Genomic DNA, 22,760 nt, shown 5'->3' with positions numbered 1-22,760 from the left:
AAAAGTATTAAGATTCTTTAATATGATTAATTCTTCAATTTAATCCTTTGGCATCTGGTATTATTTTATGCCTTCAAAGAATAGACCATATATCTCAGGTGGGAGCAAATATGACTCCTAGGATATGCCATCTGTTAGGGATAAAAAAAGATCCCCTGTCCCCAAGTTATATCAATCTCTTATAATAACTTGAAAGAAAATGATAGTTTAGGTTTAATTGTGCAACTCTATGTGAACTGATTGTTTCCTTTGTGAACTGATTGTCATCTGTTTTCCTTATTGAAGCATGTAAGATATTTGATGTAGTTATGCAGGAGCATAAAGTGTGGGGAGGCAAGTCACTTGGATTCATAGGTAGTGGGAATGTAGCCAGCATATTTCTGCACAGTATGAATTGTCATACTGTTAGTGTGTAATAATAGTGGATGTTCATAGTAATATTGTATCATCAAGAAAGTGTTAATTGATGTTCCATTTGAGGATGTGTAATGTTTAAGGAAGCAGGAAAACATTTTAGCTCAGTTGGATTTTTTAGCTCAGTTGGATTTGTATTTTCTTCTGTTAAACACAGTTATCTTTCAGCTTTATGGAAAACTTTATTTTACTAAATATCTCAGTAGGATTTGTGATGGTTAGGATTTAATTATTTTTCTGAGAAATAATTTAGACCAAGATTCATCCACATTTAAATTAACTTAACATGGAAACTAGTATTTGAAGGTGCTCATTTCCACAAATTGATATGCAATAACTATGAGTCAAAGTTACAGAAATAAATGTTGAAAATATTTAGAATATTAGAATAATATTTTATATTAGAATAGAAGGAAACATGTAAGGAATGATTAGTATACTCGTGGAAATTAATTTTTGAAAAAAGAATGTGTGGGATCCCTGGGTGGCGCAGCGGTTTGGCGCCTGCCTTTGGCCCAGGGCGCGATCCTGGAGACCCGCGATCGAATCCCACATCGGGCTCCCGGTGCATGGAGCCTGCTTCTCCCTCTGCCTGTGTCTCTGCCTCTCTCTCTCTCTCTCTCTCTCTCTCTCTCTCTCTCTGTGACTATCATAAGTAAATAAAAAAAAAATTAAAAAAAAAAAGAAAAAAGAATGTGTGAGGAAATAATAGGAATTAATTTATTGAAAACAGAATGTGTACTATTCTGATAAATATGAAATGCGGTGGCAAATTAAAATAGGTAAAGTATCTTGAGCAATTCACAAATCTTTTCTTTTTGAGAGAGAAAGTGCTTGTGCACATGTGTGGGGTTAGGGGAGAGCAGAGGCAGGAGAGAGAATCTTAAGCAGCCTTTATGCCCAATATGGAGCCAGGCGTGGAGCTCCATCTCACACCCTGATATCATGACCTGAGCCAAAGTCAAGAGTCAGACACTTAATTGACTGAGCCACACAGGCACCCCACAAATCTTTTACTTTTATGCTTCATGATTTAAGGTCTTAAACAATAATTATTGAATAGCACCGTAAGATTCTAAGAACAAAACCTTCTGGAAAAAAGCTACTCTTGTTAAGGGAAAAGGGGGTCTCACTAGCGCCTTAAACATTAATGAATGAATGGAGCAGAAAAATTGTAGTAGTGTAGTCAGTTTAGTTAGAGCAGACATAAACTAAAAGGTAATGATGTGCTAATGTTGAAATCACTGCTGGTTATCATTTGGAACAGTGCTATATATATTATTTCCTGGATGGGACCTGAAAAATCTAGTTTATGTTTCTGTTTGATTGGCACACAATTTTGTCTCCTTCTCTCTAGTAATGACCTAAATGTAGTAACTGATTAATTCCTGTGCAGTAAAGAAAAGCTTTTGGATGGTAGGGCATGGGATTTGGGGGTGGGAGTAGACTGAATAGCAGAGATGACAGCTTTTCCTGTGCTAGATTGCACCAGGGGCCACATGGGGCTTGGGGAGAACTGTGGGGAATCTACCATGACACTTCTGTAGCTTTGACATGTATGGGGGAATCCATAGCCAGCGGTTATATATAATTTGCTAGCTCAGTGGTTGTGGTCTTCCTTTCCCCCCTGGAGTATGTTTGGGGAGTGGGGTTGGACAGAGCATCAGATTAGTGCCAAATAAATAAAAGAAGGAACCTAAAACAGGCTTTCTTTACTCTCTTTAGAACATTCATACCTGGGAGGTGAGAACTATGTATGGTATATTGCTTTTAAGTCACAAAGTTTCACTTAGATATAATTATAAAGTTATAACAATTGATAGAATTGACTGATAGATATGGTAATTGATCCTTGTCTGAGCCAAAATACATTCTTTATTTCCAGTTAAATTTTAAGTGACACTGTTTTCAGGAATGCTGTATTTTTTGTTTGTTTGTTTGTTTGTTTGTTTTTGGGGGGATGTATTTTAAAATGAAATGTGTAAAAATAATTTACCTTAATTCAGAATCAAATCGACTATGGTTAAACCACCCATGTTATCAAGTTCTGAGTATATATTACATGCACTTGTTGAATGTGTGCATTCCCTCAGATATTTGTTGAACATTTACAAAGTGACAGCCACTTTTTTAGGAGCTGGGAATATATACTGGTAAACAAAACAGAGCCCCTGCCTGCAGAAAGATTATATTCTAATGAGATATTTCAGTCAGAGGCACCAGGAAGTATAGACACTGAGGTCTGAACAAGCTTATGTTTGGGGAGTAGAGAGAATGAACCAGGGGGAGAATGGAAAGAAATGAGATAAGAGAGCAAAGCAGAGGTTGGATCATTTAGGGCGTTAGAGACTAGGAATGTGATTTGAATTTTACTTAAGTCACTATAGGGTTTTTGTTTGTTTTAGGGAGGGAGAGAGGTGACTGAACCGACTGAGCCACCCAGGTGCCCCTCGTAGTGTTTTGAGGAGTAATGTGATCTGAATTATATATAAAACATACTTATATATTTTTAAAAATCACTTGGTGTTATGGAAGAAGCTGTATAGAGGGAAAAATGGAAACAGAGATACCACATGTTACAGTAATCCAGGTGAAGATGATGGCTTGGACCAAGGTGCTAGAAGTGGAGGTGGTGAGATTGAGAATGTTTTTTGGAGGTAGTTCTGATAGCACTCACTGATACAGCATATGAGAGAAATCATGGGTGATTGATTCCTAGGATTTTGGCCTAAGTAGTGTAGCTATTGGTAGATTATGGGTTTACTGTGGTTTATGAATAATGGTACCAAATTAATTCCAAACCTTCACCTCTTCAATGAGAAATGATTGTATCAACAGTATCTTTATGTATGTGAAATTGAAAAAAAATCCTCACTTTTTTTTTTCTTAATAGGCGGAGTATGTCCAGCTTGTTACTGAACTTCGAATGACTAGAGCCATTCAACCTCAGATCAATGCTTTTTTACAGGGCTTTCATATGTTCATTCCGCCTTCCCTCATACAACTTTTTGATGAATATGAATTGGTAAGGAAAAACATCAGTTCTTTGTGGTTGCAAAACAACACAAGACTCCAGTTGCTATAATTTAGAAATAATTTTGGAGTACTACGATGAATGAAATCATATATAATAAGACATTATAGTCTAATGTTTATGTTTAGAGACTTGTTACAAGATTTGTGAATGTGGTTCTCTTAAGTTTAATAACCAGAGTAACAATTCCTTAGTGTGAAGTGGGGTGAGGTGGTGATAAACAAAGATGAAACACATATAAAAGTATTTTACATGGGAGATATTGAAGGCCAGTCTTCTCAAAAGCAATATTCATATTACAGTTCACCCTTGAACAGCACATGTTTGAACTGTGTGGATTCAAACTTAAACGTGGATGTTTTACAGTATAATGCTATAGCTTCTTTTCTTCCTTTTGATTTTCTTTACTTTTTAAAGATTTTATTTATTTCCTTGAGAGAGAGAGAAAGAGAATGCATGAGTTGGGAAGGAGCAGAGTGGGAGGGAGAAGGAGGAGGGGAAAGAATCTTACAGACTCGGCACCGAACATGTGTAAGGTTCCATCTCACAATCTTGAGATCATGACCTAAGCCAAATGAAGAGTCGGACACTCAACAGACTAAGGCTCCCAGATGTCCCTTCCTTTTGATTTTCTTAATACTATTTTCTTTTTCTAGTTTCCTTATTCTAAGAATATGAAATGTAATACAAATAACAAAATATATATTTATTGTTTATGTTATCAGTAAGGCCTCTGGTCAACAGTAGGATATTAACAGTTAAGTTTTAGGGGACTTCAGATGTTACACATGGATTTTGACTTCATGGGGTCAGAGTTCAAGCAAAAATGAACTGTACGTAGGAATTTTTTATTAGATCATATGAGGTATAAGATAATGATAATAACTTCTTATCATTCTGAATAGAAGAATTAGTTTTTATTGTATTTAATTTCTCTAGCTTCTTATTTTACCATATATATCATTTAATCATTTTCCATTTTAAATCTATATGGAGTCCTCTCTTTGCCAGCCTCCAGTTCCTAATAAATGTTTGTTTTGCTCTTTTAATTTGCTTGCTTTTTACTGTGACCTAACAGGATTTCTAATTTTATATGATTTATGTTTGTATTTTCCCTCATATCCTTTTTCTCTCATTATTGATAATAAATTATTTTCAAACTCTTTGAGTTGTCTAACTCCTTACTAAAATGTAGTATTTTAAATAGAATATAGCTATTTTTTATTTAAAAATTATAATTTGGAATAGTAAATTTTAGAGCAATGGAAAAGTATCCTTTGTTTTTTATTATTCCCATAAAGTAGTTTTACCCTATGCCTTTCACTTTACTGTATGAATAAGTACATTGATTTATACCTTTTAATTTTACATATGTGCCAGTATTTTTAGTTTATCACTCATAGTATATCTTGGTATAGTAGTGAATGGAATTTACTAGTTAATTTTGAAGCCCATTGTGACTTAGTTTCATTAAATGTCAGTTCTGAGGGGGTTTTTTTGTTTGCATTTTTAGGTTTAAGATTAATGGTTTTGTTTAGTATATAGACTGGTCTAGTTTTTGCGTAGTGATAAGTTACTTTTAGTATTTAGAAATGGAGGAATATTTAGGAACTATTATTAAACATGACTGAAATGACTTTCTGTACTGTACTTACTAAATTCGCCTTGTAAAGTTCAGAACAGAATTTTACATTATTTTCTGGACCTGTGTATAAAACAAATAGCAACAATGTAAATAATTGACGAAAACTTTGCCTCCTAATTTACTGATGCTGCTAAGTTTTACGAAATTTATTATTGATTTACAGTGTATGTAGAGAAAAGTATACGCATCAGAAAAGTTTGATGAATTTTTACAAACTGAATGTACCCATAAAATCACCCAGATCAAGAAACAAAAATCCTAGCACCCCAGATGTCCAATCCTGTCCTCTTCATCACTATCCCTCTTCTTGGGGAACCACTCTTCTGACCTTTATTTTCCATTAACATTATTATTTTTAAAATTTATTTAAATTCAATTAATTAACATATGGTGTATTGTTAGTTTCAGAGGTAGAGTTCAGTGATTCATCAGTCTTATATTTGTTTTTTTAAGATTTTGTTTATATTTTAGAGAGAGCATGAGTAGGGAGAGGGGTGGAGGCAGAGGGAGAGAAAGAATCTCCAGCTGACTCCCTGCTGAGCACCAAGCCCAATGCGGGGCTCCATCTCAGGACCCTGAGATCATGACCGATCCGAGTCTAATGCTTAACCAACTGAGCCACCTCGGTGCACCATTCTGACTTCTAAAAATATCATAGATTAGGTTTCTGGTTTTTTAACTTAATGTAAATGGAATAATAACCTAGAACATATCTGACTTCTTTAGTTCAACCTTTTGTGAAAACTGTGCGTATTGTTGCATGAAGGCGTAATTTGTTCATTTTTATTGCATTCTAGTATTTCATTGTGTCGTGTGTGTGTGTGTGTGTGTGTGTATGGAGAAGTCTATTCTACTCTTTTTTTTTTATAAAACTGGTTATTTATTTGTTTGCTTGTTTATTTATTTATTTATTTATTTATTTATTTATTTATTTATTTATTTATGATAGTCACACGGAGAGAGAGAGAGGCAGAGACATAGGCATAGGGAGAAGCAGGCTCCATGCACTGGGAGCCCGATGTGGGATTCGATCCCAGGTCTCCAGGATCGCGCCCTGGGCCAAAGGCAGGTGCCAAACCGCTGCGCCACCCAGGGATCCCCTATTCTACTCTTGATTGAACATTTGGCGGGTATTTTTCAGCTTTGGGTTATTTGAAATACTGCTATTTCAAACATTCTGGTACATGCCTTTAGGAGGATATATGTATACATTCTTGAAGTGGAATTACTGGGACATAAGGTGTACATTTATTCTATTATAGTAGATATTTGCAAATAGCTCAAGTGGTGTGTCAGTTTACATTCCCACCAATAAGTATAAGAGTTCTGGGTATTCTATATCTTCAGTAACATTTGATACTTTGTCTTTTTCACTTTTACCATTTTTGTGTTTCATGTCCCAGTGACCAATGAGTTTGAGTGCATTTATGTGTTCGTTGGCCACCGGTATGCTGTTTTTTTTTAAAGTGTTTGCTCAAGTAGTTTGTACATTCTTCTGTGGTTTTCTGGTTTTTTCTTACTGATTTATGATTCTTTATAGGAGTCTTTGTTATCTATATTGTGAATATCTTGTACTCTGGTGTCTTTTAGTAAATAGAAGTTTTTAGTTTTAACACAGTTCAACATTTATCGCTTGCTCTTTCTTTTTTTTTTAATGGATGGAGCTTTTTTTGTTCTTTTTTTATGTTTAAGAACCTGTTTCTTATTCCAAGGTCATGAAGTTGTTTTCCTGTATTTTCTTCCAAAAGCTTTGTTCCTTTATCTTTCATATGTAGGTCTGCTATTGTTAAGTTTTCAATTGTGATTTTGTATTAGAAGTAAAGTCAGGATTCCTCATCTGTCTTAGACTCTGGCTTTACTATGTTGAGCTGATTTCAGATGGAGGGATTATTTGGGAAGAGCAGTGTTGTTTGTCAGCATGATCCTGATTTATGCAGTGATGAAAATTATTATTAAAAACATAGTATTTGGGCAGCCCGGATGGTTCAGTGGTTAGTGCCTGCCTTCGGCCTGGGGTGCGATCCTGGAGTCCCAGGATCGAGTCCCACATTGAGCTCCCTGCATGGAGCCTGCTTCTCCCTCTGCCTGTGTCTCTGCCTCTCTCTCTCTCTGTATCTCTCATGAATAAATAAAATATTTTAAAAAATAAAATTAATAAAAATAAATAAATAAAAACGTAGTATTTGCCAGGCACTTCATATGTATTAACTTTTAAAATTTCCACAACAGACCTCTGACATAAGTATTATTATTCCCATTTTATAATGAGGAAAACCAATCCAAAGAAGCTACAGAACTTCCTTCTATTCATACAGTATGTGTTAGCGCCACACTGGGAACCCATGGTCTGTGACCTAGAGTCCACTCTGTCTTCATCAATATGTCAAACTGTCTTTCAGAAGCATGAGTTATAAATGGGACCTGGATGACTTTATGTCTTTCCTAGGAAAAGGCTATGCTAGACTGGGATAGGAAACCTTTAAAAAAGTTGGCATTGACATCTACAGTAAATGTGTGGTACAAGAATATTAACACATTAAGCCATATGAATTCTAGATAAGCTAATGGCTATGAACATTTGCATGACTCCATCTCTGGCCATTCATATAGGGTATATATGTTATACCCATTTCCAGTAGACAAATTCATTTATTTTGTCATATTTTTTAAAACTACATTATTGATTAGGCTTGAAATCTTCTTGCTGTATGTTCTTTTTATTGTGGAATTTCCATTTCATCTACTTGTTTTTAATCACTGTGATAACTTTTTTTGCCCAGGTGTTAAGTGGGATAATAAAGATCTTTCATCCTCTTCACAAAAGTCATAATAATATGTTAATTGAATGCTTCAACTTTCTTGAGAGAATATAGTCTCAGTCATTTTGATTCATAATTATTAATAATGAAAGCATACTTAATATTATTAAAAGCTTATCTTCAGTCTAGAAGGGAAGAGGACTAAACTCTCATGGCTTATAAGAAATATCCCTGCTCCCTTTTGGCAGATCTGTATCAGGGTCTTGCCAGGGAACAGAATTTCCCCAGATGGTTCAAATAGAAACTTAACAAAGGGGCTATTACAGAAGTGTGGCAGTGTTAAGAATCACAAGAGTATGGGGAGACATCCAGAGACTAGCAACAGTGGAAAGCTTTATCATCCCTAGAATTGAAGAGACAGGTGGAGAAATTACATTAGTCCCACCTTATCAAGAGGGAATCGGTTCCCACACCCCCAGTGGATGCCTGGAACCACGGATAGTACCGAATCTTGTATATACTATGTTTTTTCTTAAATACACATACTTAGGGTAAAGTTTAATTTATAAATTAGACATAGTAAGAGATTAACAACTAATAGTAATATAATAACTAATAATATTTATAACAACAATAATATAACAGTATACTATACTAAAAGTTACATGAATGTGGTCTCTCTCAAAATGTCTTGTTATGTGGTACTTACCTTAGTTGTTGTGATGATGCCAGATAAAATGTCTATGTGATGAGATGAAGTGAGGTGAATGATGTAGGCATCATGACTTAGCATTAGGCTACTATTGACTTTCTGACAGTGTGTTAGAAGGAGGATCACCTGCTTCTGGACCACAGTTGACTGTGGTAACTGAGACCACAGAAAACGAAATTGTGGATAAAAGTAGGGGCCTTCCTATTGTATTGCCAGGACCCTCTGAGAGCCTGACGCACCAATGAGGGGCATCCTGGTAGTAGCCGTGGTTGAGGATACACGGTTACTACAAAGATGTGCTGAGGCAAGGTGGAAATAAAAAATATCCTCACCTCCATAGGCATGCCTGTTTCCCAGTGATGGAGCCCAGCCTAAAGCTGATAGGCAAGAAGAGCCAGTCAGTCTATAGGAATTGGTCTCCTGGGGTACAGAAAAGTGCAAAGAATGGTGGAGAATGTATTTGGATTGCTAAAATGAAGACTAATCAGAATATCCATCTAGGAAAAGTATTTTATAATACTGTGGAAACAAGGAACAGAACACACCCTAGACCAGCCATTCTCATACTTTTTGGTTTTAGGATACCCTTACAACAAAGTTTTTATCTATGTGGGTTATATTACCTGATATTTACTGTATTTGAAACTTAAAAAAACTGTTAAACATTTTCTTAACATAAAAATAGCAAACCATTATATATTTACATAAGTAACATTTAAAAATTGAAAATTGCCGTTTCTAGAATAAAGGTAAAAATAGTGGGAAGAGTGACATTGTTTTACATTTCTGTAGGTTTATTTAATATCTGGTTAATAGAAGGCAACTAGGTTCTCATATCTGCTGTTGCGTGTAATCACTTAAAATATGTTGTTTGCTTGAACTTTATGAAGAAAATCCAGACTCAGATATGTTGGAAAAGGGAGAACCTTGTAGACTCTTAATAGATCTTAGAAACCCCCAAGAGTTGTCACATCTCACTTCTTATTAGGTTTCATTAATTTTCCTCAGAACACACTTCTATACTAGTCAGGTGTATGTTATGAGTAGTTGTTGTAGTAGTTAAACACATTGTATCTACGTCTGTGACAACAAACTTAGCTGTTCTGGCTTGTTAGTACTTAGTTGAGTGTAGTGTATATTCATTCTCTTATTTGACCATGTAAACACATCCAACTGTGAGGTATGGGCTCATTGAGACATCTGGACAAGCTCCTTCCATGTTCTCTTTCCTCTTGGAAAACATATGGTAAATATGTTTTGACATTCTTAATTTTGTTTTTATTTATTTCATTAATATTTTCATGTGAAGAAAGGTGACAACCAAAAGTCATTAGGAAAATGCATTTTTTTTTCTTACACTGCGGAATGTTGGCTTTAAAGGATCCAAATCATTCCAAAATAGATTTCTTCAAGGCCCTGAATATGTTCTTTTTTTTTTCTTTGAATCACTTTTTATTACATTACCTGTTTTTATTATATTGCTCCTTTTTCCTAGTGATTAGAGTTTTTCAATTATCTTTTCCTTTGCTTAAGCCAGGACTTATTCAGGTCTTTGTTGTCACTTTTATGTTGAGCCTATGGTCTCTTTAGAATTTAACAAATTCATAAAATTATTGCAAATGTAAACTTGTTGCATATGTTTGTGTATTTGTCTCATACGTTTTAATGAAATTTTATCAATGTGAAGGCATTGCCACATCTCAGCAATATTTGAGATTATCATTATGAAGAGTTCTCTCCCATGGAGTACTTGTTATTGATGACATGCAGAAACTATCACAAAAATAAATCAGTTTTACATGGGATTAGTTTCTAATTAAGGCAAATTTACTATTTAAATGTAATTTTTTTTTTTTTCCCAATGAAGACTAATGAAATACTTTACCTCTTCCCCAAAGGAGCTACTGCTTTCTGGCATGCCAGAAATTGATGTGAGCGATTGGATAAGAAATACAGAATACACAAGTGGCTATGAAAGAGAAGATCCAGTTATTCAGGTAAAATCTCTCTAGAGTTTAGAATGAAGTTAAGTTTGCTACTTAATTTTATAAGCTTTTCAGCACTATTGGATGAAAACCTACATTAATTAACAAAGTAAAATTTTTCCCTAAACTTTTCTCCTGGGAATATTGCATCTGAAAACTTTGTATGAAAGCATTTTTGATAAATGAGTTTCATAGAATAAAATATGCTTTATGAATATTACATATTCTCGGGTATTAACAAGTCTACAATTGCACTGAAATATGAGTTAAGTTTTTTTTTTGTTGTTGTTGTTGTTAGTGGTTCTGGGAAGTTGTGGAAGGCATTACTCCAGAGGAGAGAGTTCTTCTCTTGCAGTTTGTTACTGGCAGGTAAGAAGTACTTTTATGCTAATGTGGAGGGAGATTAATGTGTTGCAGTTTTAATGGTTTAAATAGCCAAAATGCATTATTACTTTGAATTGTCAGTTTCTACCTCCTTTTCCATTTTTTTAGGTTATTAAGGATTTATTTAGCCATTAAAGGTAAACATATGGGGATCCCTGGGTGGTGCAGCGGTTTGGCGCCTGCCTTTGGCCCAGGGCGTGATCCTGGAGACCCGGGATCGACCACATCGGGTTCTTGGTGCATGGAGCCTGCTTCTCCCTCTGCCTGTGTCTCTGCCTCTCTCTCTCTCTCTGTGACTATCATAAATAAAAAATAAAAAAATAAAAAAAAATTAAATAAAATCTTTAAAAAAAAAAGATAAACATATGGTAGTGCTCAATAAATATTTAATGTATAAAAAATAAACTAATAAACCAATCAGGACAATCAGCAATACAGTACAATCAGCAATACAAAATACAATATATATATTGTATTTTGTAATTTGATAATCTTTTCATTGTGTAGGTAAGTCAGTGATAGTGCCAAATTTTTAATATTTTAAGGTTGCTGGACAACACACACATACACACACACGACATATATAATATCCATACTCAGCAGTTTTTCCTCCAATTCTTACCATTTTTTTTAAAGACTATTTATTTATTTGAGAGAGAAGCATGGGTGGGGGGAAGGTTGGAGGGAGAGGAAAAGAATCCCAAACAGATTCTCTGCTGAGTGAGGAGGCTTGATCCCATAACCCTGAGATCATGACCTGAGTTAAAACCAAGAGTCAGAAGATTAACTGACTGAGCCACCCAGGCGTTTCTCTTGCCAGATTTTAAAGTCTCAAGATGCATGGCCTAAAAAATAATTTGTGATACCACATGTCTTTGAAAAGTCTACCTTTGGGGCAGCCTGGGTGGCTCAGCGGTTGAGTACCGACTGCTGGATACCCGGGATCGAGTCCCATGTCGAGCTCCCTGCATGGAGCTTGCTTCTCCCTCTGCCTGTGTCTCTGCCTCTCTCTCTCTCTCTCTCTCTCTCTCTCTCTCTCTCTCTCTCTGTCTCTCATGAATAAATAAATCTTTTTTGGAAGTCTACTTTTAGGCTGATTAAAGCTTTAGAAAACTAGATGATTTTTAACCTTTAACTTTCTGAAAGATTTTTTTAAAAATCTAATTTTCATTCTTAGTATCTTACAGTTTCATCTTTGCTGTTCTCTTTATGGGACTCATAGTTCCTTTGTTACACTGTAAATGTACCTCATTATTCTAGTAAAGTTGGAACATACATGAAATTAGAACAAATAAGGAATACCACTCCCTGCTAGCAAAACTACTATAAGTAATTTGATGTATTCACTTCTGTATTTTTTCTGTTTATTTTAAAAACATAATTGTGAGCATGTCTCTATAAAAAATATATAAAATATATATGTAATTTAAAGTCCACTATTTCCTTATTTTAATAGTAGCCACATAACCATTATAGAAAATTTGGAAGATGAAGAATATAGATAAAATAAAATGAAAATCCATTAAGTAATTAGATATAATACTTTAACATTTTGCTTTATTTTCTAAGTCCATTAACTATGGAGTTAGAAAAATAGTTGAAGTCACACTGTACTACATTATACATCTAATTTTTTTTACTTAAATTCAATTTGCCAACATACAGTATAACACCTAGTGCTCATTCCATCAACTGCCCTCCTCAGTGCGTATTACCCAGCTCCTCATCCCCCCCCCACCTCCCCTTCACTCTTAAATCTCATTTTGAACAATAAATAAAACATGAATAATCATTCAGGGTACCTGACTGACTCAGGAAAGCTTGAGACTCTGTATCTTAGGGTTGTAATTGGGGCACCCCTCTGGGTGTAGAGATTACTTAAAAATAAAATCTTAAAAAAAGAAAGAATATGAATATTCACAGATCATAGAGTAAAGATAAAAAGAAAACCTTGTTTTAGTCTTGTGTTTTGGTTTCTTTGGCTTCTTAATGCCAAGAAATACCCAGAGATTTGAATAATTTAATGAAAAGACTTAAAAATTATATATTCCATGTAGGAGGGCTAGACAATTTCTTTTTTTATTTTTAAAGATTTACTTACTTATTTGAGAGAGAGAGCAAGAGTGCAAGAGTAGGGGGAGGGAGAGGCAGACTCCCTGTTGAGCAATGAGCCTGGTGCCATATGGGGCTCAACCCCAGGATGCTGGGATCATGACCTGAGCCGAAGGCAGATGCATAACCCACTGAGCAACCTAGACGCCCCAGGGTTAGACAATTTATTTTCTTTTTTTTTTTTAAGATTTTATTTATTTATTCATAGAGACAGAGAGAGAGGCAGAGATACAGGCAGAGGGAGAAGCAGGCATCATACAGAGAGCCTGATGTGGGACTCGATCCAGGGTCTCCAGAATCACGCCCTGGGCTGCAGGCGGCGCTAAACCGCTGAGCCACCCGGGGCTGCCCGGGTTAGACAATTTCAATTAAAAAAAAAAAAAATCACTTCTAATATCAGTGTCTCAGAATTTTCCCGACATACCTAAACTTTTACTTTTCTTTTTTTTTTTATTAAAAGATTTTATTTATTTATTCATGAGAGAGAAAGGGAGGCAGAGACACAGGCAGAGGGAGAAGCAGGCTCCCTGTAGGGAGCCTGATGTGGGACTCCATCCCAGGTCTCCAGGATCACACCCTGAGTCGAAGGCAGCACTAAACCACTGAACCACCCAGGCTGCCCTACTTTTTTTTTTTTTTTTAAGTTTTATTTAAGTAATATCTACACCCTACTTGGGGTTCTATCTAACTGACAACTGCACATTAAGAGTTGCATGTTCGGGGATCCCTGGGTGGCGCAGCGGTTTGGCGCCGACAGAGTAAAAGAAATCAGACCCCTGACTCCCTGTTGATATGAATACTGAGATCTTTCTAAAAGGGTAAATGAACAATATATATCAGGTTATAAAAATTTACATACTTTTGTATCCAAAAATTTCCCTTCTAAGAATTTTTTCTATATAAATAATCAAACTGGCCCACAAGTGTATAAGTACAAGAATTCCTTATTTGTTCAGCATTATTTATAAACAGGAAAATGTAGCAAAGAAGGACAGTACTAATTAAGAGAGGTCCATAAACTGAAGAATAAGCAGCCATGAAAAAGATTAGATCTATAAATGGAACAATTTCTAATAATATACTGCTAAATTAAAAGCTATAAAAGAGGAATGGTGTTTTTAAAAACTAAAATCTATGGGGCACTCGGCTGGCTAAGTTGGAAGAGCATGCAACTCTTTTTTTTTAATTTCAATTACTAGATGTTATCATTTCTATTTTCATCTAATTTTTATTTATATAATTTTTATGTAAATTGCTGGTCTTAATTTGAATGCATTATTCTATTGTAATTCATTTATTTATTTATGAAACATCTGTTTATTTGGGGGTGGGTTGTGGAGAGGGAGAAGAAGGAGGAGAGAATCCTAAGCAGACTCCCAGTTTGATCTCACAATCCCGAGGTCATGACATGAGCTGAAATCAAGAGTCAGATACTTAACTGACTAAGTCACCAAGGCTCCCCTATTGTCATTTTTAAAAAACTCAATTCTAAATGTTGTTTATGTGGGATATTAATTCTATAGATACTTTTCCTAGTTTATCATTTGCCTTTTAAGTTCATTAAGTTAAATATACAGATTTCCATGTAATTTAAAGTATACATGTATAAAATTGAAATGATTAATTTTGTAAGTTGATATCAGTACTTTGTGGTTTTTAGAAATCCTTCCCCATTCTCTCAAGGTTTTATAAATATATATATATATTTGTATACAATATATACAAATATATTGTATACAAATATATATTTGCATTTTTTTGTAGTTTCTTATAATTCCTATTTTTACATTCCAATTTTTAAGCCATCTGGATTTTATTTTGGTTTATGTATTGAGGTATAGAGCTCTTACTATTTTTCTAAATGATAATATCTAAACACCATTCAATGGATTATTATATCCACCCCACCCCTCACCACCACCATGATTTGGTTGGTATAAGTCTTTAAATTGCAGATAACAATTACAATTACTCAAGTTCTCTGGTACTAAAAATGTCTGTTAAGTTGCTGCTCTTGTAGAATGAAAAACTCTTATATTAGTAATACAGAGTGCGTCTCCCAAGTCAATCGTATAGTCCTTGTTAGCAGTACTGAAAAGAATTGCACTGTTTATTATTTAACTGGTCATGAAGTATAGCTTGTGAATCCATTTAAACTGAGGTGAATGATGTGAGTAAAAATAGAAGCCAAGGAAGCTGAGGGGAACAACACAGAGCTAAGCTTCAACACCATGCTGAAGAAGCCACCATTCAATACAGTCTACAGAGTCCTTGTTTTGAATTCAGACTAAGTTTTAAGCTTTTTAAAATCTTAACCTTCATTTAGTATAGGCATAGAGTTTGCCATTCTAAACTTAGTATGTATTTTTTTATTCAGCCCTTTCTGGAAAATTCTGATTATCTATTTGTTTATATATAGATGTTAAAATATCTTTTTCTATTATCCATAGTTTAGTGCAAACTTACTAAACAAATGTGTTCCAATTATTAGATCCAAGAGAATCAGTGCAAAAAAAAGTAATTTTTAAGTTTTTTTTAAGTATTTTTATGGTGTGACATTATTTTGTTGGTCTATCAGACTCTGTTAATTAAATGATTTACTCTATTTTGTCCTTAACCCTTAAGAATAATGAAAATCAGACTTGATTTGCGTATAAAATTTCTATTTTATATGCATGTCGTTTATAGTAACTGTAATTTTACATTATATAATCCAAGTGTCATAATATTCAACCAAAGACCATTTCATTTATTTTTCTCACACATGCTAAAGCTTGATGAGCCGTCTTAGCGTAAGATTCACTGCTTATTCAGGTATTGGAGCATGGTCATATTTGTAGTTTAGAAGAAGAGTAGTTGGGCAGCCTGGGTGGCTCAGCGGTTTAGCGCCGCCTTGGGCCCAGGGCCTGATCCTGGAGACCCAGGATCGAGTCCCACATCGGGCTCCCTGCATGGAGCCTGCTTCTCCCTCTGCCTGTGTCTCTGCCTCCCTCTCTCTCTGTGTCTCTCATGAGTAAATAAATAAAATCTTTAAAAAAAATTTTTAGAAGAAGAGTAAAGTTTCAGGGATTGCTAGTGAATATCAGTTTACAGTATAATTTTAGTTTAGATCTTAAAATTGGGAAACCTTCTGATTTTTAAGCGTATTTTTTTAAAAATTTATTTATGATGGTCACACAGAGAGAGAGAGAGAGAGAGGCAGAGACATAGGCAGAGGGAGAAGCAGGCTCCATGCACCGGGAGCCTGACGTGGGATTCGATCCCGGGTCTCCAGGATCGCGCCCTGGGCCAAAGGCAGGCGCCAAACCGCTGCGCCACCCAGGGATCCCTTAAGCGTATTTTTTAAAATTTAGTACACAAAAAACCTTAGATCTGTCATTCTGATATTGAAATACTGTGTATTAATTTGTGTAAGAAACAGTGTCAAGTCTCATTTTCTCACCTTATCGTGATAAAATAGTGTACTTACTTTTAAATTCTACCCTTGCAGGAAATTGAGAACAGCTTGGCTTTTTATCCCTTTTCATTTTTGGTTGCCTTTATTAAAGTTTTAGGCAAAGGTTAATATGCATGGACTAGTGTTGAATTTTATTTCAGTTTACCGACATGTCCAGGTCTTCTTTAGCTATTCTTTTGCCCTGTGTAGGAATTGCTCATGCATGAATGTTTATTAACAAGACTTTTTTTAATAGTCACTTGGATTTGCAAGGTAATCTCAGGCATTTCATCAGTAAAGCATTTAATAGCAACCAAATGACTTCCCAGTGATAAAAGAAAACTGCTGTTTTTAGAGATTTATTTATATTGGATTGTTATTATTCCTCCTGTGAACGTATACATACCATTTATGAGTTTAAACAGAAAATCTGGGGATCCCTGGGTGGCTCAGTGGCTTAGTGCCTGCCTTCGGCCCAGGGCGTGATCCTGGGGTCCCGGGATCAACTCCTGCATCAGGCTCCCCACATGGAGCCTGCTTCTCCCTCTGCCTGTGTCTCTGCCTCTCTCTCTCTCTGTCTCTCTCATGAGTAAATAAAATCTTTTAAAAAATAAACAAAATCATGGTGCATATTTCCACAGTTTTTATGTATATGTGGCAGAAAATAAATACCATTTTTAAGTACAGTTCTGTGATACTAAGTACATGCACATTGTTGTGCAACTATCCAACTCCCAAACGTTTTTATCTTCTTCTGCTGAAACTGTCAACCAACTAAACATTAACTCTTCATACCCCTTCCCTCCAGTTCTGGGCAACCATAATTCTATTTTCTGTCTCTATGAATTTGACTACTCTACGTACTTCATATAAATGGAACCATGCATCATTTGTCATTTTGTGACTGGCTTATTTCACTCAGAATAATGTCCTCAAGGTTCATCCACATTGTAGGATATGTCAGAATTTCCTTCCTTTTGAAGGCTAAATAATATTCCAATGTATACAAATATACCACTTTTTGCTTATTCCTTCATCAGTGGATGATCACTTCAGTTGCTTCTACCTTTTGGCTTTTGTGAATAATGCTGCTATGACTATGGATGTACAAATCACCTTTTTTAGTTTCTATTTTCAATTCTTTGGGCTATATATATAATTCTATGTTAATTTTTTGAGAAACAGCCATATTGTTTTCCATAGCTGGTGTAAATTTTACATTCCCACCAGCAGTGTATAAGCATTCCAATTTCTGCATATCCTTTCCAATACTTATTATTTTTTGTTGTGTGTTTTTTAAAATTTTTGTGTTTTTCTTTAAAATGATCATCTGAAGGGTGCCCCAGTGGCTTAGTCAGTTAAGTATCTGACTCTTGATTTTTGGCTCAGGTCATGTTCTCAAGATTGTGAGATTGAGCCCCATGTCGGGCTCCATGCTCAGTATGGAGGTTGCTTGAGAATTCTCTCTCTCTCACCGTTTGCCCCTTCCCCTGCACACACACACACACTCTCTAAAATATTATCTCCCTTTGCCCCTTCCCCAGTACACACACACACACACACACACACACACACACATTCTCTCTCTAAAATACATACATACGTACATATATTTTTTTTAATTTTAAAAGAAGATCCTCCTAATGTGTATGAAATGATATTTGATTGTGGGTTGGGTTTTACATTTTCCTAATACTAGTAATGTTGATTGAGCATCTTTTCATATACTTAAAAGCCATTTGTGTATCTTCTTTGGTGAAATGTCTATTTGGGTCCTTTCCCTATTTTTAAATGGATTTTGTTGTTTTTCGTTGAGTTGGAGAAGTTCTGTTTATTTTCTGGATATCAATTCTTATCAGACCTATGACTTGAAAATATTTTCTCCTATTCCATGGGCTGCCTTCTCACTCTGTTGATGGTATCTTTTGGTGCACAAGTTTTTTTTTTTTTTTTTTTTGTTATTTTTTTAAGATTTTATTTTTTCATGAGAGACACACAGAATGTCTCTCATGAAAGAGAGGCAGAGACACACAGGCAGAGGGAGAAGCAGGCCTCATGCAGGGAGCCTGACCTGGGACTCCATCCCAGGTCTCCAGGATCACGCCCCGGGCTGAAGGTGGCGCTGATATTATGGGGTCTTTGGAACAGAAATGTAAAGGATATTCTAGTTTTCCCACTGTGAAAAACAAAATAAAAAGCAAAAACCCTTTGACCTGTTGGGGAGGAAAAATTTTTCTTTACACTTCAAAGTTACTCTGCTTGGTGTAAGAATTAAATTGACATGGATAGATTAATAGGAAGAAAACCAATTTAATTCATATGTTTTGGAGCTCATAGAAATCTGAGTCTCAGAGAGGTAACCAAAGTAGGCAGGCTTGACACTTTTTAGACAAAAAGACAATGCATCTTTGAGGAATTGAGAAGACAAAGAAGTTTGTGCTTGGGGTAGTATATTGTTAAAGAAGTTAATGAGGTTTGTTTCTGCAGCTATCTCAGCCCTGAATCCGTCTCTGGTCATAGCATGTTTCTTCACCTCCAGGAACAGTAAGAGTACCTTTCACATGGGAGCTTTATTTCCTGCTTTCAGGGAGACAGGAAGATTAAAGTGTCCTTTTTGCACTGGTTGTTGTTAAGTAATTTAATTTAAAATAATCAGTATGCAAAAAAAAAAAAATCAGTACGCTTAAGTGGCATATTTAGGGTTGGCCTACCCTGAACCCCATCAAACCCTAGATACTTAGATATTTTTTCACAAATTGAAAAATCATTTGGATTATGTGTAACAGACTTTCTGTGGCTTGAATTAATCAAGCAAACATTCATGTATTCAGCAAATATCTAATGAATGTCAGATGCCAGTTTTTAGTAACCGCAGGAGTACAGATACAAATATGACACATTTAGATCCTCAGATTAGTCCCAGTTTAATTGGGGAGAGACACACAGAAGAAAATAATTGTACGTGCAGTATGCTATGTACAATAATAGAGGTATGTGTGCAGTGGCCAATTGAAAGCATAGTATGGCTTGTAGAAATGTGGAGTGTCTCCATGGAAGCGTGCTAACTGGCCACAAAGCATCTTTTAATAATGAGTTGGAGTTCTGCCGGGCCAAAGATGTTACCTTGTCAGTGCCCTGGAGTTGAATATATTCTTACTCTAACTTGTAATTTGTAATATATCTATCACAAAGATTTTCCTTTCATGATTACAACTTATTAAGATATGAACTCTTAGTTCCAGGGTCCCACATGGTGGATTTGCTAATATCATGGGTGGAAGTGGATTGCAAAACTTTACAATTGCTGCTGTGCCATATACTCCAAATCTCCTACCAACTTCAAGCACGTGGTATGTTAAGGTGGCTTATTTAAATGCATTGTGAATTGTCTTGATTACTTTTGAAATGATTAAAGGTCTAACTATTATACTGCTACATTAAAGGAAAACCTCAACAGTAATCTCTTTTTAGCTTTTTGGAATCAGTGATAAATAAGTATCAACATAATTCATTGCCTCTTCCTTTTCTGGTAGGGAAAATATTTGAGAAAATGACCTACCAATAATTTAGTTGAATGTCGTTCAAGTATCACTGAAGTTACACTGTCATAAGTATCACTGCTGAGTTATACCATCACTTCACACTAAATTCCCTTATTGCTTATTTATTTCAGACTGAAAAGAACTTATTTTCTTCCACTACATTTGCATGCTAAAGGAAACTGCAATGCAGCAGTTTTTTTTTTCTTTTTAAATACTACTTCAGGGTTTTCCAATTTGAATGCAAATTTGAGAGGGTGGTTTTATGTTAATTTTGAGTAGTGTTTTAACTGCTAGACAAAACAATAAGAAATTTCATAGATTTCCTTTTTAATGGTGGTATATTTTTCTTTTAAAGCATCAACATGCTCAAGTTACCTGAATACCCAAGTAAAGAAATACTCAAGGACAGACTTCTTGTGGCGTTACATTGTGGCAGCTATGGTTACACAATGGCTTAAAGAACTCTGGAAATTTCATCCGATTACTGATGCGCAATTCAGAGTGGCAGAAATAATTTAGGAAACTGTCAACAGAAAAGGAACCTAAATGCACCCCATAGGCAGGGCTGATGTTTAAAATTCATAAAGGATCACGCTTTCTACCCTCCCTTCCCGCTTCCCTTTTATGTTTTCTGTTTGCGGCACAATTAGAAAATATAAAATCACAGTGGTCTTCAATTTAAAAAGTGCTAATTGAAAGTAGTAGAAATTGTCTTTTTTCATATTTCTTTACTCTTATGCAAGATTGTGTTAAGGCAAAAATCTTATTCTACATTCCACCTCCACTATGTAACTGTCTTGTTGAAAGGGTGTTTTCTCTTTATTTTCCTATATATTAAATTATATTAGAACATCCAGCCTGGTATGTTCTGTTGCATGTAAAGTGCTGTTTATATTTTAGAAAACTATTGTATAGAATGTATTAATTTAGATTGTGTATAAAGCCACAAATATGTATTTTCCCATATTGAATCTATATTGCAATGATGTTTTTTAGCTTTTTAATATTTTAATATATAATGTAAAGTTTAGACTGATGTGACTAACAGCTGATGAAATGACAATTTATATATTAAAGCTTATATTGTATGGATTATTTGCATCTCTCAGTGGTCAGTTTTCCATATATGTATTGTAGTCTCAAAGTTTTTCTTATGCCCTATTTTAATTTGTATTTTAGGCAAAACTAAATGTAATATTTTGCCACGTTCTTTTTATTTTATCTGTGAGTTCTGTTAACATTTGAAGAAGTAATCCAGTGTGCAGATTACTATTTAAATATGTAATTTTTTATTCTTGTTTGTTTTTTGTGATTAAAATACTGAGATCAGGTGACATATGCCTAATACAGAGCTTTGGGTTCTTAAATTTTATGGTGATCTAATCAATATTCTTTTGAAAGGATACACTTGAGTAGTTGCAGCATACCTTTTAAGGGGAAGTAGGAATGCTTACATATTTAGAAGTGCTAACAGAGGAACTTATAATGTCTAGGACTTTGCCTTTGGAAACTAAAAGTACACTATCCAATGGTATTGATGTTGGTAAAATGACTCATGCAGATTTTTTTCTATGAGTGGCTAGTCATATTTTCAACATACATTGACAGCTTTGATACGTTATAGAGCTTCTTGAATATATGTCTTTTGGTCTTTTGTTATTGCAGATATATATATATACGTATATATATGTATTGATATATATGTAGAGAGAAAGCATTTCTGAACAAATTAATTTCAAAACTAGGAATTCTTTAAAAATGACAATTAGCTTTAAAATTAAGACTCAGATGCATATTTATGATAAATGAAGCTCATTAAAAATTTGTATTCTCAAAGTTCACTTGTTTAAGAGGTTGCCTTCTGGGTTTTCAAATAGGTAACTGACCGCTTTAATATTACATTCCTTATAATTTTAATGTTTACAAACATTTATTTCTGTTTTGTACAATACATTGGGTTTTGTCAGATTGGTCCTTCTGCAAGTATTTATGTAGAAGAGATATTAAAATATTAAAAATCTCATGGTATTTTACCCCTGAATTTGAATATTTTTGATACAAATTTAGCAAATTCAAGGTTTATTTTTTATGTTGTTTTTATTTTTTAACTATAAGAATGTAGTTAATATAAAATATTTTATATGGATTAAAAATACTATTTTAAGCAAGAGGAGCAAGTCTTTTTAATATACTGTAGTCCCATAATGTCTTCTGTAAGTAGATGGATACGTTGAATGCAAAGTAGTATAGAAAAATGACTAGAGATTTTTAACCCCTTTGGGTGAAAGATTACTTTTATAGGAAAATGACTCAGCCCTTAAACCATGTAGTGGTCCCATAAAATGAAGAAAACAGGAACACAGCACTCTAAAGCAATAAAAGTATAGGACAAAGGAGCACAATGTAAGAACCCATTAATAAAAACATTTGAGCAAGAGTAGATTAAATTGATCACATAGTTTGAAGGAATAGTGACCACATAGTTAATAAACTCTTGTAGTTTGTCCAGAAATAGTGTATTATCTAAGGAAATCCCAGCTTTATTTTTTTATTTTTATTTTTATTTTTTTATTTTTTAAAAGATTTATTTATTTATTCAGTCAGAGAGAGCGAGAGAGAGGCAGAGACACAGGCAGAGGGAGAAGCAGGCTCCGTGCAGGAAGCCCGATGTGGGACTCGATCCCGGGTCTCCAGGATCACACCCGGCTGCAGGCGGCGCTAAACCGCTGCGCCACCA

At 34.8% G+C, this 22,760-nt stretch overlaps 1 protein-coding gene across 5 annotated transcripts in view; it reads left to right on the top strand.

Annotated features, from left to right (window-relative positions):
- HACE1 (HECT domain and ankyrin repeat containing E3 ubiquitin protein ligase 1) overlaps window positions 1-22,191 on the top strand; it is a 110,951-nt gene extending 88,760 nt beyond the window's left edge. For all 5 annotated transcript variants that reach the window (XM_055329969.1, XM_055329968.1, XM_055329967.1 and 2 more), the window contains 5 exons: window positions 3,308-3,439; window positions 10,463-10,561; window positions 10,848-10,918; window positions 19,718-19,831; window positions 20,379-22,191. In XM_055329969.1, the coding sequence (XP_055185944.1) occupies window positions 3,308-3,439; window positions 10,463-10,561; window positions 10,848-10,918; window positions 19,718-19,831; window positions 20,379-20,481 (519 nt within the window). In that variant the 3' untranslated portion in view covers window positions 20,482-22,191. The remainder of the gene's footprint in view (window positions 1-3,307; window positions 3,440-10,462; window positions 10,562-10,847; window positions 10,919-19,717; window positions 19,832-20,378) is intronic.
- Window positions 22,192-22,760: the final 569 nt, after the last annotated feature.

Source organism: Nyctereutes procyonoides, unplaced genomic scaffold, assembly GCF_905146905.1.
Source record: "Nyctereutes procyonoides isolate TBG_1078 unplaced genomic scaffold, NYPRO_anot_genome, whole genome shotgun sequence".
Taxonomy (NCBI): domain Eukaryota; kingdom Metazoa; phylum Chordata; class Mammalia; order Carnivora; family Canidae; genus Nyctereutes; species Nyctereutes procyonoides.
Note: the sequence above shows the minus strand (reverse complement) of the source record. Positions and strands in the feature narration are given on the sequence as shown.